Here is a 16,071-nt window from a genome sequence, read left to right on the forward strand (position 1 = left end):
GCGTTTATAGAATGCACTCCAAAACAAGGAGTAAACTGGTGTGTGTGTGTGTGTGTGTGTGTGTGTGTGTGTGTGTGTGTGTGTGTGTGTGTGTTAGGTCTATAATCCTAATACATAGGAGTCTGGAACAGGAGGATGACTGGGAGTTGGAGGCCAGCATGAGATACAAAGACATGATTAAAAACAAAATCAAAACAAAACCGGAAAACCAACCAACCCCCAACCCCCATTCCCCATAAAACCTACAACAATCAAAGCACCCCTCCCCCAAAACAAATTTGAAAATAAAGGGTGTAATTAGGAGAAATCACATGAGACAGAAGATGGGACGCACATTCAATGAGCAGCAAGTGATGGGGAAGCAAGAATTCAGGATGACAGCTGTTTTGTAGCCCCAGGGGCCTCTATGGACTGGGGAGTCTGCAAGCAGAAACAATACCATGCTGCTTCTGGTCCGTTGTCTATTTAATGTGTGTGTTTGCTTGTTTGTTTCAGCAGGGCGTTATATAGCTGAGGCTGGCTTTGAACTCACTAGACAGATGAGGCTGGTCAGGAACTACAAAACTCTTACCTCTACCTCCTTGGTGCTGGGATTATAGGTATGCACCAACAACCCTGCCCCACCTGAAGCTGTTTTTACATGAGTGAAATAATTGAGGGATGGCTAAACAGTTAATGGAGAGTGTGGGGTTTGGTTAGAAAAAGCATAGCTGTGGGGTCCTAAGTGATAGGACCCCCTTCTTAACTCGCAGAAAGAAGGGCACAGGCAAAGAGCATACCTAGTGCTTTTCTGTTAAAACTAGTAGTTCGTCACATCAACATATATATATATATATGTATATATATATATATATATATATATATATATTTCTCCGTGAGAGAGCAGCCTGTAGGAACTGAATAAACATATTTGTAGATTTTGTTTAGTAATATACATACTGAAATATGCAATCTTAAGTAGACAGCTTGATGAATTTTTACAAAGTCATTTGATGTTCATCGCTAGCTGCCACGTCCAGAAACTGACGTTAGTAGTACACCTCCCCCAACCCCCCCACCCCCGAGTTTGGAGTTTGACTGGGCCCTTGGAACCTATTAGGTGAAGAGAACAGACTTCCACACATACATTTTGGCACGTTCCCACACCCACCACACAATAAATAAATAAAAGAACAGAAAGAGAAGAGTCAAAGGGTAAGGAGATTAGCTTAACATGGTCACAAAACTAAGGGCTACATGTGCAGAGACCAAGGGAGGCTAAAGGGACACGGAGGGGCGGAGTCCATCCCAGTGGGGGCGGAGCCTTTGGTCAGCTCCTTAGAGCAAGGGGCGTGGTCACGCAACCACGTTTCGAGCTGGGGGCGGGGCTCCTGGCCAGCCAGTTAGCGCGAGGAGGCGTGGTCACAAGGAGGCTGTTGAGGACAGGCTAGAGCTACCATTGGCCTTGAGGCCTGGATCAGCGGGGAATAGAAACCCACAGAAGGTTCTGGAGAACCAGGGGCGAATCAGGTACAGAAACCAACGAGTCCTCCTTACAGGAGGAGGTGTCCGGACGCTTCCGGGCCCTGAGACTCAGTCGGGGCCGGGGCTTCGTGACGCACTCGGCGTCGGGGCGGGACCGGCTCTAGCCAAGATGGAGGCGAACGTGTTCCGGTTCCGAGATGCCCGCTCTGCTCCGGATCCGGTACTGGAAGCCGGGCCAGTGGCCTTCGGCTCGCAGCCGGTGCCTCTGGTGCTGGACAACGGATCGTTCCAGGCTCGGGCCGGGTGGGCGTGCCCCGGGCCGGACCCGGGTCCCGAGCCGCGCCTGCAGTTCCGCGCCGTGTGCGCGCGCGGCCGTGGCGGGGCGCGCGGCGGGCTAGGACCGCAGGTGGGCAACGCGCTGGGAAGCCTCGAGCCTCTGCGCTGGATGCTGCGCTCTCCCTTCGACCGCAATGTGCCTGTCAACCTGGAACTGCAGGAACTGCTGCTGGACTACAGCTTCCAGCACCTCGGCGTCTCCTCGCAGGTGAGGACCGGCTGGGCGGGGCGCATTCGGTTTCAGCCGTTAGCCAGGCAGTCAAGTACTGAACACAAGTGTGTTGGTCTTGTGCTAGGAGCTAAGGGTACACCACGATGTCTTTATCTTCCAGAGGATGGGCTGTCAGGGACACAGGGACCAGTTTGCAGTAATCCAAGTGAGATGAGTTTTACAAGCACCAGTTCAAACCTGTAGTACTTTGAGGATAAAACCAACATGGTTTATCTGTTAAGAGTTTGGCCAAAGCTTGATTTAATAAACTTGAAATGAGCCAGGCGTGGTTTCATGGCCCTTTAATCCCAGCACACTAGAAGGCAGAAGCAGGCAGATATCTGTGAGCTTAAGGCCAGTCTAGTCTACAGAGTGAGTTCCAGGAGAGCCAAGGTTGTTACAGAGAAACCTTATCTTTAAGAAAATCAAAACAGAGGGGTTGGGGATTTAGCTCAGTGGTAGAGCACTTGCCTAGCAAGCGCAAAGCCCTGGGTTCGGTCCCCAGTTCTGAAAAAAAAAAAAAGAAAGAAAATCAAAACAGACAGACATACAAAAAGCTTAAATTGGCCATGTGTTACTGCTTTCCAAAATAACCTCCAGTAGAGGAGAAGCATATTCTTTAAAATAGCTTGCGATCACCTTTTAAAAGATGTATTATTTCCAAGTTTTATGTACTAGCATGTTTGTGTACAGGAGTGCAGGTGCCTCAGGCCTAAGATCTGCGTCTGGAGTCAGAGATTAGGTGTTAGAAAGACTTGGGTTCTTTGTCCTTGTGTCTGGTCCTGAGTGTGTCCCCCTCCACCCCCTCACGTTTTTAAGTAAACTCAGCCCGGATTTGGGGTTAGTTTTGCATTTTGTGTGTGCTTCCATTTGTCTTGTTGTGTTTGTCTTTCAAAGTAGGGCTGCGTTGACCATCCCATAGTTCTGACAGAGGCCGTGTGTAACCCACTCTACTCCCGCCAAATGATGTCGGAGCTCCTCTTCGAATGCTACAGGATCCCGAAGGTTGCCTATGGGATAGACAGCCTCTTCAGTTTCTACCACAACATGCCCAAAAACGCCCTTTCCAGTGGCCTTGTCATCTCCTCTGGCTACCAGTGCACGCACATTTTACCAGTCCTGGAAGGAAGGTGAGTTGTGCCTGTGGCATTGTGTTCGAGAAGCATCGTTAGGACTTACTGGAGACATGAACTGTAAAAGGTTCCTGTTGGAGGTGTCTGGTGAGTGCTAACTGGTGGATGGAGCTGGGCAGAGCTCAGACTTCCCTCAGCATATGCCTTCAAAGTTATTTTATCTGTCCTTTGGAACCTTCTGGAGGGACTTCAAGTTGGTCTCATATCTAGTTAACAATTATAATGTTTTATAATTCTGATTTATGGGGGAATAGTTAACATGGTACCTGCCTATAGTAGACGTTCAATAAACATGGTTTGAGTAAGTTACTTGATTATATTTATTTCTCTTTTAAAAAAAATCTTTATTTGTGTCTGTCTATCTGAACTTGAGAGTACTTGTCTGTCTGTCTGTCTGGACTTGAGAGTGCTTGACGGGAATCTGGAAGTCAGAGGACAGTATGAGGGTATTGGTTCTCTGTTTCCACAATTCGGGCATCAGGGATTGAACTCAAAGTCTTTATCCTTGACAGCAAATGCCCTTACTGTGGACCATTTCCCTTTCTCTTAATTGAATACATTTAATTTAGACCATCTTGGTATTCTGGAGTTCATTTTTAATTAAGAATTTTTGCGGGCTGGAGAGATGGCTCAGCAGTTAAGAGCACCTGACTGCTCTTCCAGAGGTCATGAGTTCAATTCCCAGCAACCACATGGTGGCTCACAACCATCTGTAAAGAGATCTGATGCCCTCTTCTGGTGTATCTGAAGACAGCTACAATGTACTTATATATAATAAATAAATCTTAAAAAAAAAAGAATTTTTGCAAAAAAAGGAAAAGAAAGAAAAAAGCTTGCATTGCAAGCTCTTAATTCATATTCTCCATACCTTCATTTTCAGTTATATTGCCTAACACATTCTAGGCCATTATGGAACTGTTCAGTAAAAGGAAGAGAGGCAGAGATAGTTTTTGTCTGTTCCTGTCTCAGAGTTTAGTTTTGTTTTATTTTCTTGTGTGATGACGCTAGCATCGTACCCCTAAAGGTTCCCTGCATTGCCTGAAGGGCTGTGTGCCTCAGGCAGGGAGCCATGGCTCTGGAGCTGGACGCTTGGATTTGCAGCCTTGCCAAGGTGAGGCTCTAGCCCTTCACCTGGCCAGCATGGATGTGCTTGTTTGTCTAATTGGGGAGAGAAGCAGGTCACAGGAAGCTTGTGAAATCAGACTCTTAGGTCCCAGAGCAGATAGCCCCTGGGACTGGCGTGCTTGACCATTTTACCTATTATTTCTAGGCCGCCCAATCCCAGGAGCCCCCAGAAGTATACACTTGTCACGTGACAGTGAGACATCCTGTTGAACTGTCTTCTGTTTTGTTTTGTTTCTTTTAATTTGAAGCATGGTCTCTATATAGCCCTGGTACTCACTCTGAAGACCAGGCTGGCCTCTGCTGTGTCTGCTTCCCAAGTGCCGGGATTAAAGGCATGTGCCACTACTGGCCTGAACTTATTTACTTTGGTAGAAGTTAAAGGGCCACATGTTGGGGTTCGCAGTAGGAAATCTGGCCTTGGATAAGACGTTGCACCAATGGAATTGTTCTGATGTAGGGTTTTCACTGTCTTCACCTTCCACTAGTCCCTTTATCTGAATTAAATTCTCTTGCTTTCCTCTTTTATGCTGCACAGAATATCAGTGTTGTTTTTTCTACTTTGGGGTAGGCTTGATGCCAAAAACTGCAAACGTATCAATCTCGGAGGAAGTCAGGCCGCTGGCTACCTGCAGCGGCTCCTCCAGCTGAAGTATCCGGGCCACCTGGCCGCCATCACGCTCAGCCGCATGGAGGAGATCCTGCAGGAACACAGCTACATTGCCGAGGACTACGCAGCAGGTGATGCAGGGGGCATGGCAGGCGATGGGGAGGAACTTGCTGCAGTTTTCCAGCTCTGTTGACGTTGGGGGGTTCTTCACACTGTTCACACCAGTGTGACTCTGGCTTGATCAGCATCCACCTCCCCTTTTCGTATTCACTTGATGAGATTATTAAGTGAACTAATTGTCATAAAGTGGTTCCTGCCACACAAGATAACTTTTATAATTTTGCCTGCACGGAAAACAATGTTTCAGGACAGCCAGAGCTACACAGAGCTCTTGGAGACCAATTGAAATTGCTTTATCACGTCCTTAGGGTGATGTCAGAGTACCTCTCAGTCTTCAACATGTCGTGAGCTTTTATTTTCTGAGTCAGAGTCTCCTTATATAGCCAAGGATGGCCACTGTCTCTCAGTGTGGCCTCAGATCCTCCATCTTCTTGCCTTAGCCTCTCAGTATTTCAAACTTCTGGTTTGTTTGTTTGTTTGGTTTGGTTTCGGTTGAAACAGGTTTGTGTATCTCTGTTTGTCATAGAACTCTGTAGACCAGGCTAGCCTCAAACTCACAAAGATTCACCTGCCTCTGCCTCCCAAGTGCTGGGATTAAAGTCATGCACCACCGCCGCCCAGGGTAGAGGTAGGAGCATCAGATATGCAGGGTTATCTTTGTGTCACAGTGAGTTCAAGGCCTGCATAGACTGTATGAGACCCTGTTTCAAAGAAACAGACCTGGCCGGTGGAAAGGTGGCTCAGAGAACCTAGGTTCAGTTTCCAGTTCCAGGGGATCTGCTGCTTTCTCCTGGTTCAGTGGGCGTCGGGCATGTATACAGTGCCCTTCAATAGGCAAAACACAAATATAAGTAATATTTAAAAAGACAAAGAAAAATTCACACAGAGGCACACATAAAGCCTAACAAAAACAAAAAAGCAAAAAACAAAACCTAATCCTAATTGTGGTAAAAACCATAGGACATAAAATTTACTATCTGCCTTTTTTTTCTTTTTCCTCTCCCTCTCACTTCCTCCCTTCCCCTCCCCCTCCCCCTCCCCCTCATTTTTCAGACAGTCTCCCTGTGTAGGCTCAGCCTAACATCAGATGTCTGGCTCTCCTGCCTCAGCTTCCCAATTAAAGGTTCATCTTAACCATATTCAGGGAATTGAGTGGTGTTTACAAGTTGTGTGTTCAGAATACTTCAGTTAAGCACCTGTGGTACAAAGAAGTTGGAGAGATAGACATGGAAAGAAAATTTGTGGGTGTGGGCTCCCTTTTCTTGATATACTTTGGTATTAGCTGTTTGCTTTTGTTTATATAATCCTAGCTCACAAACCGTAATCCCAGATCCAGAGAGCTGGTGCCCTCTTGTGGCTCCCATGAGCATTACATGCATGTGGTGCCTGTACAAATGCTGGCAAAACACTCCTGCCCAGAGCAAACCAACCAGCACTTGATTCTGTGAGTTTCCCTTTTTAGTGCTGCTGCTGTGTCTTCATCCCTTCGTTACTGAGTTTATATTTTCTAATTTCTTCGGGTCTGCTTCTTTAAGTGATTGTTTACAAATACGTTGTGAAACGCCCTTCTGTGATTTATCTTTCGTTCAATTCCATTATAGTGAAAGACCTTTGTTTGAGATCTGCTAAATTTGTTGATTGCATGGCCCGGCATGTCGTCACCTTTTCAGAAGTTCCTCACACATTTGAAGAGCATGCACTGCTCTCATGACTCTGGAGTTCAGGTGTCCTTTGATGTGTGGTGGTGATGGTGGCTAACACTTGGTCACCTGCCTTCTATTAGTTCTGCTGATAACTGGAAGGAGTGTGTTGCTGTCACTAGGAGTGGCAGTGGGCATTCCCATTTCTCCTCTGTCAGTGAGGACAAGACATTGTCAAGGCAAGCACTCCTGTTTTTGAGCTGTGTTCCCAGCCCAGATCTGTCAGCATGTGTGTCAGTGTCCGGCTTTGTCTGGGTAGTTATGTTATTTAACATGGTTATAGCTTCCTGTCAGCTGACCTTTGGTCATTACATAGTGCTCCTTTTTCTTTCTTTTTTTTTTTTTTTTTCTTTTTAAGACACACCTTTAATCACAGCACTAGGTAGGCAGAGAAGGTGGATCTCTGAGTTTGAGACCAGTCTTGTCTATTAGTAAATGCCAGGCTAGCCAGGAATTTAGCTAGACAGATCCCATAATGAGATCTGTCTCAAAACAACATAAGCAACAAGCCACCCAGTTTCCTTTTGAGTATGGTTTATATTGGCATATTTTTCTATCTATCTATCTATCTATCTATCTATCTATCTATCTATCTATCTGTTTAGCAACAGGGTCTCATATAGCTCAGGCTAGCCTCAAAATTCCCTTGACTATATGAGGACAACCTTGAACTCTCAATCCTCCTGCCTCCACTTCTCAAGTGCTAAGATTAGGGACAGGCGGCACCGTTCCCTGCCTGCATGTCCTTACCTCTGATGTACTTTGTCAGTGCCGTCTGGATGTGCTGCGGTTGTCTTTGCTACTCTTTCATTCCGTCCGAGACGGCAGCCGGCCTTGTGCCCTCAGCAGCAGCCTGTGTGTGCTGGGACCATTTGCAGTTAGTTTTTCTTTTCTTTTTTTCTTTTTTTTTTTTTTTTTTAGATTTATTTATTTATTTTATGTATATGAGTCCACTGTCTCTATCTTCAGACACACCAGAAGAGGGCATCAGATCCCATTACAGATGGTTGTGAGCCACCATGTGGTTGCTGGGATTTGAACTCAGGACCTCTGGAAGAGCAGTCAGTGCTCTTAACCATTGAGTCATCTCTCTAGCCCCCATTTGCAGTTAGTTGAATTTGAGTTTTGCGTTACTATTTTATTTTTGTCTTTTTCTCTGCTTTTTAGGTTATTGGATTTCTATTTTATTTTATTATTTTATTTTATTTTTGAGGCAGGTTCTTACTGTGCTCTGGCTGGTCCAAAGCTCATTATATAGTCCAAGATTGCCTTGAGCTGAAAGGTCCTTGAACCAATACCTGGAGTTAAAGGTGAGCATCACCATGCTCAGCTATACTTCTTTCTCTACACCCCTGTGTGCTTGCTTTTCTTAGTTGTTTACTAGAAGATGGAGCAATGCATAGCTTTTCCTCATCTGTGTAGATTCAATTCTGATCAGGGTAGCAATGTTAGCACTAGACTTCTTTGTGCTGCTTTGTCAAAGTGTGACATATTAAACGCATGAACTCTGGGAGCCAGTCAGACAGTGGTGTTATTATTTTTAGTTCAAGTTATCAAACAAGTTTTAATGGTCTCCTGAGGCAATTAGCCCTGTGTATTTAACAGCATTTCCTTCACTCTGGCTGTTCCAGCTTTCTTGTGTAATTTCTGTCTGGAGACCCTCGAAGCCGGTCTGTGTATGCCTGGGTTTGTTCATAGTCATGGCTGGCATCGACTTTCCACTTCACTGCACACAGGACTTTTACTCTCTAACTCCCCCAAACTGTTTCTTTGAAGAATTGCAGAAGTGGCGATGTCCTGATTATTATGAGAACAATGTCCACAAGATGCAGCTCCCGTTCTCCAGCAAGCTCCTGGGCAGCACACTGACGGCCGAGGAGAAGCAGGAGCGGCGGCAGCAGCAGCTGCGACGGCTGCAAGAGCTCAACGCCCGGCGGCGGGAGGAGAAGCTGCAGCTAGATCAGGAGCGGCTGGAGCGGCTGTTGTATGTGCAGGCAAGTGATGTCAGTGGCGCTGGCCCCTGGCCTTGTTCTGCAAGGTGCTTCTAGGATGTTCTCTTCCTGTCTGGTTCCCTTGGCCGTAATGTGCATTGACTGTCAAGTCCCCTTTGGAATTAGGGAGTCCAGAGCCCAGAGTCATGGAGATTGACATGCACATCAGCAGCTGTCTATAGAGAACTGCGGACTCAAGCTCTTTATTGATTTGTTTTCGTGTTTTTACTTTCCTATGTAAGTGCAGCTTGCACAGATCTTAGGGTGGGCCTCTTAGTGAGTGTCACAAAGTGACATGTATAATGTCCCTGCTGTCAGATTGAGGAGCAATGTTGCCATCATCTCCTCTCAGTGACTCCTTCCCACTCAAGATGGTGGCATCTTTGATGTCTGTCACCATAGATTAGTTTTGCCTAATTAGTCAGTGCTAGCAAGCCCAGTTGGAGGAGGAGGGCAGGTATGAGTCTGTGGTGGGAGCTAGAGGGGTAATAATGCTGGGGGCTGGCTAGGGCCCCCCTGTACTTCTGCTGGCTTTCTAGCTACCTCCCCCTTATTGATGGCCAATGCACTGCCCGTCTTTGAGAGTGGCTTGTGACTACTCTGTTTTAGGAGCTCCTAGAGGATGGCCAGATGGACCAGTTTCACAAAGCTCTGATAGAGCTGAACATGGACTCCCCAGAAGAACTGCAGTCCTACATACAAAAGCTCACCTTGGCAGTGGAGCAGGCCAAACAGAAAATCCTGCAGGCGGAAGCCAACTTGGAGGTGGATGTGGTGGACAGCAAGCCAGAGGTGACTGGGCTTGGAGAGGGAAACCCCTTGGGAGACTATATGACATAAAGTACCTCTAAGGAGGCTTTATGACAATACCTTTATTCACCAAGCCATCTGTCCAGCCTTCCTCTTTTTGAGGTGGGGTTTCATACAAGGCCTATGCTGGCCTTGAACCCAGAATGGGGCCATGATCACCTTGAACTTCTGATCCTCCTGCTTCTACCTCCCCAGTGCTGGGATTTTAAGTATGTGCGGCCACCATGTCTAGCTAATGAGGTGCTGGGAGTCAAACCTGGGCTACCATTCCATTGTGGTCCCTGAAATGTTGAGTTGTTTATTTTGTTTATTCTCATGTAAGTCTCATGAGACTTAGCACTGGTAGTATTCTTTCTCCTCTCCCCCCCCCCCCAAGCTCTCTAGAGCTCTCTTCCCTTCATTTTTTTGAGACAGTATCTCAAACTTAAACTAGAACTTTTTTTCCTATTTATTTATTTATTTATTAATTATGTATACAATGTTCTGTCTGCATGTATATCTGCAGGCCAGAAGAGAGCATCAGATCTCATTACAGATGGTAGTTGTGAGCCATCATGTAGTTGCTGGGAATTGAGCTCAAGACCTCTGAGCCATCTCTCCAGCTCTTTTCCCTTTTCTTGAGACAGGGTCTCACTCTGCAGCTCTGGCTGGCTTCAAACTTCCGCCTGCCTGTGCCTCCCTAGTGTGGGATTAAAGGTATGTGCCACCACACCTGGCCTTTTTGTTTTTAAGGTGTGTGTGTGTGTGCGAGCGTGTATGTGTGCGCGTGTGTATACACACGCACAAACATGAAGGTCAGAGGACAACTTTTTTTTTTTTTTTTTTTTGGTTCTTTTTTTCGGAGCTGGGGACCGAACCCAGGGCCTTGCGCTTCCTAGGCAAGCGCTCTACCACTGAGCTAAATCCCCAACCCCTAGAGGACAACTTTTGACAGTTAATTCTTTTTTCCCCCATGTAGGGAGTTGAACTCAGGCTGTCAGTTTAGTGGCAATCTTCTTACCGTCTGAGCCATCTTGCTGGTCCACCGTTAGTCTTTTATTAACTCATGTTGTCCCCACCCCCTCCCATGTGAATTGTTTTGAGAGTATTTAGTTTCTGCACAGTTGTTTGAAAACCCCATCTGTTTTCAGGATCGGATCAGACCTGAGGTTTGCTGGTTATCAGATCCACTGGTGTTTGCTTATCTGTTCTGTGCTGTCCTCAGACCCCTGACTTGGAACCGCTGGAGCCCTCCCTTGAAGATGTGGAGAACATCAATGATTTTGAACCCTTGTTCTCAGAGGAAACGCCAGAAGTGGAGAAGCCGCAGGTCACCACCACAGTCCAGGTTTGACCACTGTTACCAAGACCACTGGTACATTAGAAGCCGTTTGCATGAGTGACTGGCCCAGTCCACTTCTCTGGGAGCATTGGAAGGCCCAGTTGTGCTCTCAGCGTCAGTCAGAGGCCTTTCCCCTGGTGGGTGGTTGAGGGGCGGGCACCACCCATAATGTGAGCACCGACAGCAGAGTTACTGTCTCCAGTGACTGAGGTCTCCAGACCTGCACACAGGCTCTCGATTTTTCTTTACATTATTGCCATTGTCGTCATCCTTATTGGGGTCATGGTGGTAGCAGCAAGATAAACTGACTGAACCTGAGCCCTTGGTGGGAGGGGGTGCTAAGCCAGGGTGAGCAGAGACAAGGTCTGTCCTTTTGGGCCACTTGACTGCTGCACTTCAGAGTCCCCTCTTGCAACTTGGGGGCTCAGGCATGACACAGGGATTTGTCACTCTGAGCTTGAGCAGAGGTAGAAGGCAGAGTCTTGAAGGGAGGAGAGTTTAAGAGAGATGGTTCCAACTGAATAGGGAAGCTGGGCTAGAGGAGGAGGTGTGGTTTGAGAAAACTGACAGCAAGCGAATGGTCATCATAGTCTAAAAACATCTCTTAAACCTTGGGTTTGAAGCCCGTGTTTAACTTGGCAGCGTATCATCAGCTGTTTGTTGGGACAGAAAGGATTCGTGCTCCAGAGATTATTTTCCAGCCGTCCCTCATAGGAGAAGAGCAGGCGGGGATTGCAGAGACCCTCCATTACGTCCTGGACAGGTAAGCCGGTGACACCCCCTCATCCTCTCCAGAGCCTCCTCCTGAGTTCTATATGGGACAGGTTACCTGGAAGCTCTCCCCATCGCTGGCATATGCAGGTAGTCTGCCCTCTGACTGACACAGGCCTGAGGGCAGAACAGTTGCAAGCTCTGTTCCTTCACTTGTGAGCTCTGCCAACCTTGAGTCCAAGCAGTAGGACATGTGACCTGGCTTTCATGTGAAACTTGCCATTGCTAAAAACCAGTGATCATTTTATTTGTGTATTCATTGAGATGTGTTCTCCCCTTCCTCAATGACCTTGACGCTTCCAGAGTAGTAGGGATCAGAAATGTAGACTACCATCCCCATAAGCCTAGTGATTTTTATTCACTCTTATTTTTAATTATGGGGGAAGTCTGCACACATGACCTGCAGTATGGAGTTGTGAATGAAAAATAAAAATACTGGTTTAGTTTCTTTTAATCTGTTGTGGAGACACTGACGAGTTGGCTGTTGTACCAAGAGTTGCCTTTCCAGGTCTTTCTTCAGTGTGTCAGTAGCCAAGTTGGTGCATCCTTTCTCTCTTAGGTACCCAAAGGCTGTTCAGGATACCCTGGTCCAGAATGTTTTCCTCACTGGGGGGAACGTGATGTACCCAGGCATGAAGGCCCGAGTGGAGAAGGAGCTGCTGGAGATGAGGCCCTTCCAGTCCTCCTTCCAGGTACTGACTGCTCTCCCCACCCACTGTTTGTGATTGTCGTCCCAGGCACTGACTGCTTCATTAGTGGCGACTGCCAAGGTAAAGGTATAGAGACTGGATTCTGCCCTCCCTCATCCACTGCAGAGGTTCGTTTCTGGCCCTGCCTTTCAGCCACATTCATCTTATGCAGGATGGGAATCCTACTTGTTTATTGCTCTGCTCTTCTGTTAATTGACAGTATTGAGCATCTTCTGAAGTCCTGAGTGTGCTCAGCAGAGGGGATTCTCACTCCTGCAGGGGGAGCATGTAAGTCTTCCCGTGGAGAAGCGCGTGGTCTCGACTGATTACTTAACCTCTGGTCAGGGTCTTATTTTTCTGGAGTAACCAGGAAGATGCTTTGATGGCTCCTGTCTGCATAGCTGTTACTTTAGGTCTCGTGGGACCTTGAAGGAGCCTGAGCCACCAGTCATGTGACTAATTTACATTTTAGCATGGTAGTTTACGGTCAGCCTGAGCTAATGAGTGAATTCAAGTCAGCCTAAGTTACATAGATTCATTCTTAAAAAGTTAAAAGAGAAGAGAGGATAATATTTTTCACTAGATTAGGACTAATGGACAGGCTTGAAGTGGAGGAAAATGCCTTGTCTCTGGATGTGGCTAGTGCTCAGGGAAAAGGTAAGAGGCCATTAGGAACTTGGGGTTAGCCCTGGGAGAGCAGGGAACACTAAGGATCCAGCCCGAACAGCAGCCCTTGAAGGCGCCTGGGAGCTGGAGGACATCGGTGGAGGTGAGGACAGAGGCAGCTGGAGCAGGAGGGCAGCAGTATTGACACCAAGGAATGGCATTTCAGAGAGTGAGCCTGTGTGTGACTGAACCTGTCAGGGTGGCTGAGGAGGAAGCTGTTGGGTAACGGCTCTTGGAAGGGTCAAGCTTTCCAGCTTGGCAATCCCAGAAGCCACCTGTGATGGCTGTGAGAGCCCTGGTTGTAAGAGTGCTGCTTCTCCTGCCCATCCCACCCTCCCATCGGCTCCCTGCTTCAGTCTGGTGGGATGGCAATGAGTTTCATGGCAGCAGTCGCTCGTGTCCAGTTATTTACACTTTAAAACACTGACTTTCTAGGTCTGAGGTGGGGCTCAGTGGAAGCATCTGTCTGGATACCTGAGGCTCGGAGCTCAGTCTCTAGTGTGATACAAGCAAGACAGGTCACATTGTTTTTCTTTTGCTGGGTTTTGCTTAGTTATTTTTTGTTATTTTTGTGGTGCTGGTAGAAGAGCCTGGAGCCACTTACATGCCATGCAGGCACTCTACCGGGTCAGCCATGTCCCAGACAATTTACATGAGCTAAACTGAAGATAGGAAACAAATTGTAGGGTCTGGAGAGCTGGCTCCGTGGTTAAGAGCACTTTGCTCTTGCAGAGGACCTGGGTTTGAGTCCCAGCACTTGCATGGCAGCTCACAACTGTCTGTAGGTCAGGTTCTTGGAGATCCACTGCCTCTTCTGACCTCCATGGACACTAGACATGTAAATGCTACACAGACACCATGCAAGCACATGCACACACACAAGCCTGTGCAACTTTGCTCTTTCTGAGAGGCTGTGCATGCTGGCCTAGCTTTAAAGGGTACACAGGCTGCTCTCACAATGGGGGCATCACTGGGTCTTTCAGTATGCTTCTGAGGAGGTACAGATGGTTGTGGCTGAGGCTGCAGAACCTTTCCAGCTGGGCCTGGAGCCCTGGTATGAGATACTTTTTTAGCGTGCATCTGCTACTTGTTCCAGGTTCAGCTTGCCTCGAACCCTGTGCTGGATGCGTGGTATGGTGCCCGTGACTGGGCCTTGGATCACCTAGAAGACAGTGGAGCCTGGGTCACCAGAAAGGACTATGAAGAAAAGGGGGGCGAGTACCTCAAGGAGCATTGTGCTTCCAACACGTACGTCCCCATCCGGCTGCCTAAGCAGGCCTCACGAGCCTCAGAGACCCAGACTTCCGGGAGAGGCTCAGGGGCCAGTGGGAGTGGAGCTGGTGATCAAGCCTAGCAGAGAGGACTCCAAGATGTCCTAGTGCTTCATCCTTGCCATATAGGCAGTATTTGGGACAAGGACAGTGCTCCGGGTTGCACTAGTGCAGCCTTGTTTGCCTAGTGACTGGATTTCTCCTGGGAGCCCAGCAGAGGACAGCAGGTGATCTACCTCAGTGAAGGACACAGTGGCCTCTGCCACCGAGAACCACAGACAAGCTGTGGTACTGCTCTCCTCAGCAGTGAGAGAAACGGGTGGAGACAAGAATCGGGCAGTGTTTCTCTTTACACTGAAAACCTTTGTTCTTGGTGGTTTTTCTGGTTTTGTTGTTTTTGTTTTTAAAGCTCTAAAGTTATCCATGTAGTGTTTGTTCTTCTGTGTGTGTCACCGTCCTGTGACTGCCCAGAGTGTGCTCCAAGCTGATGTTGAAGTTGTGGAAATGACCATCCACTGAGTCCCTGGAGTAGGAAGACCCACCCCACCCCACCCCCACCCCCAACCCATCTCCGCCTGGTGCCTGACCTGAGTGGAAGGTGGCGCTTGTGCCCAGCCTTTTAACTGTTGCTTTGCTGGGAACACTCCCACACTGTGAGGTCTTGCCAGCGATTTTTTTCCTTCTGTTTTGTGGGTTTGTTGGTGGCTTTCAGGCCACTCTGCAGAACTGATGGTGGAGAGCCCATCCCAGGGACTTATTTGGCTGCCCCATCCCCAGGCCTTTACAGCGTGGTCTTGAACAGGTAGATGTCCTCTTCCCCTTCCATTGCTTTAGGACTAGGGTCTCACAGTGCTGCGCACCACACACCCTGCCAAACCCCTGCTTTTATACATTCTTGGTAAGATCGTTAACTCTCAAACACACCCAAGAATTGAGCCCAGTGGTTCCCGAGCTGATCCCACCACAGAATCCACACGTCCAGATCGCAGGGAACCTTGGCATCCTGCTACGATGCACCCACCACACAACGTGTTTGCTCGGTTTGCCTGAGTGATCTGTTATCTCCAGCCCTCAGGCTGGAAAACTGCAGGCCAGAAGGGGCGGTGTGTATAGTGGGTAGAAGACCCTGGCAGCTGACCCATGAGTGTTCGCAAGGCATTTCTTATTGAGTCATCAGCCACGCCTGGCTGGACCAAGGACTGATGGGATGGCAGAAAGAACAAGGACCAATCTCCATAGGAGAGATGTAGTCATAGCACTATCCAGGGCAAGGAACAGTGCTGACCACTGGCCATCTCAGTCTTCATCCCTGAGTTTAAAGGAGACCACCTTGGAGGGCAGGCAGGTGGGGAAGGGTCCTGGGCAGGTGAACCTGGCGCATCACACAGTGAAACAGGCAGTAGGCTGGATCGCTCAGGTTTTAGGTGGGGATAAACACAGGAGCAGATCAGGAGCTGAGAGAAGGGAAGGGCCAAGGGGCTGAGCTTCAAACTCTCTAGTTTTGTCTCCTGTGGAGTATGTCATTTACATTTGTCCTCCAATTGGCCCTTAGGAAGTCCTGCCTGGTCCCAGAGCTAGCCAGGGTTTGCTTCCTGCAGTTTTCCTAGGCCTTCACAGTAGTGTTCATCATGTACTCTGGGCCTTAGAGCCTAGCTGGTCCCTTCTAAGCAGTGATATTTCTCCCAAAATCAAGAGTTACCTCATGCAGAGCAGAGGATGCCTTGGCCTTGAGAGCTGTGAAAGAAACATCTTGTTCTGTCCCCTACCCCTCTTTGGAGTTTGTCACAGCAGCCCTTGGAAACAAGTACAGGAAGGAGCTCACATGGGAAGCTGGTAAGTCATATAAGAGGACGTAA

The 16,071-nt window shown here is 48.0% G+C and overlaps 1 protein-coding gene across 5 annotated transcripts; it reads left to right on the forward strand.

Moving 5' to 3' along the window:
- Positions 1-1,201: 1,201 nt before the first annotated feature.
- Positions 1,202-14,639, forward strand: Actr5 (actin related protein 5). 5 transcript variants are annotated; one of them, NM_001395604.1, is made up of 9 exons: positions 1,395-2,008; positions 2,912-3,141; positions 4,838-5,007; positions 8,473-8,690; positions 9,297-9,479; positions 10,702-10,824; positions 11,442-11,581; positions 12,149-12,281; positions 14,041-14,639. In NM_001395604.1, exons 1-9 carry the CDS (start codon positions 1,634-1,636, stop codon positions 14,296-14,298), a joined length of 1,830 nt encoding a protein of 609 aa, NP_001382533.1. In that variant the 5' UTR covers positions 1,395-1,633; the 3' UTR covers positions 14,299-14,639. The 5 variants fall into 5 exon arrangements, with proteins under 5 accessions (XP_063140257.1, NP_001382533.1, XP_038961436.1 ...); XM_039105508.2 differs by having other exon boundaries at positions 1,869-2,008; positions 2,909-3,141; positions 14,041-14,635; XM_063284187.1 differs by lacking the exon at positions 14,041-14,639 and having other exon boundaries at positions 1,202-2,008; positions 11,461-11,581.
- The last annotated feature ends 1,432 nt before the right edge of the window (positions 14,640-16,071 follow it).

Source organism: Rattus norvegicus, chromosome 3, assembly GCF_036323735.1.
Source record: "Rattus norvegicus strain BN/NHsdMcwi chromosome 3, GRCr8, whole genome shotgun sequence".
NCBI lineage: Eukaryota > Metazoa > Chordata > Mammalia > Rodentia > Muridae > Rattus > Rattus norvegicus.

Excerpts from the sequence above, each read along its gene's own strand:
- Actr5 (NM_001395604.1), top strand. The coding sequence starts at position 1,634 with ATGGAGGCGAACGTGTTCCGGTTCCGAGATGCCCGCTCTGCTCCGGAT. Across the intron at positions 11,582-12,148 it reads CTCCATTACGTCCTGGACAG|GTACCCAAAGGCTGTTCAGG; the intron begins GTAAGCCGGTGA and ends TTTCTCTCTTAG. Across the intron at positions 12,282-14,040 it reads CCTTCCAGTCCTCCTTCCAG|GTTCAGCTTGCCTCGAACCC; the intron begins GTACTGACTGCT and ends TACTTGTTCCAG.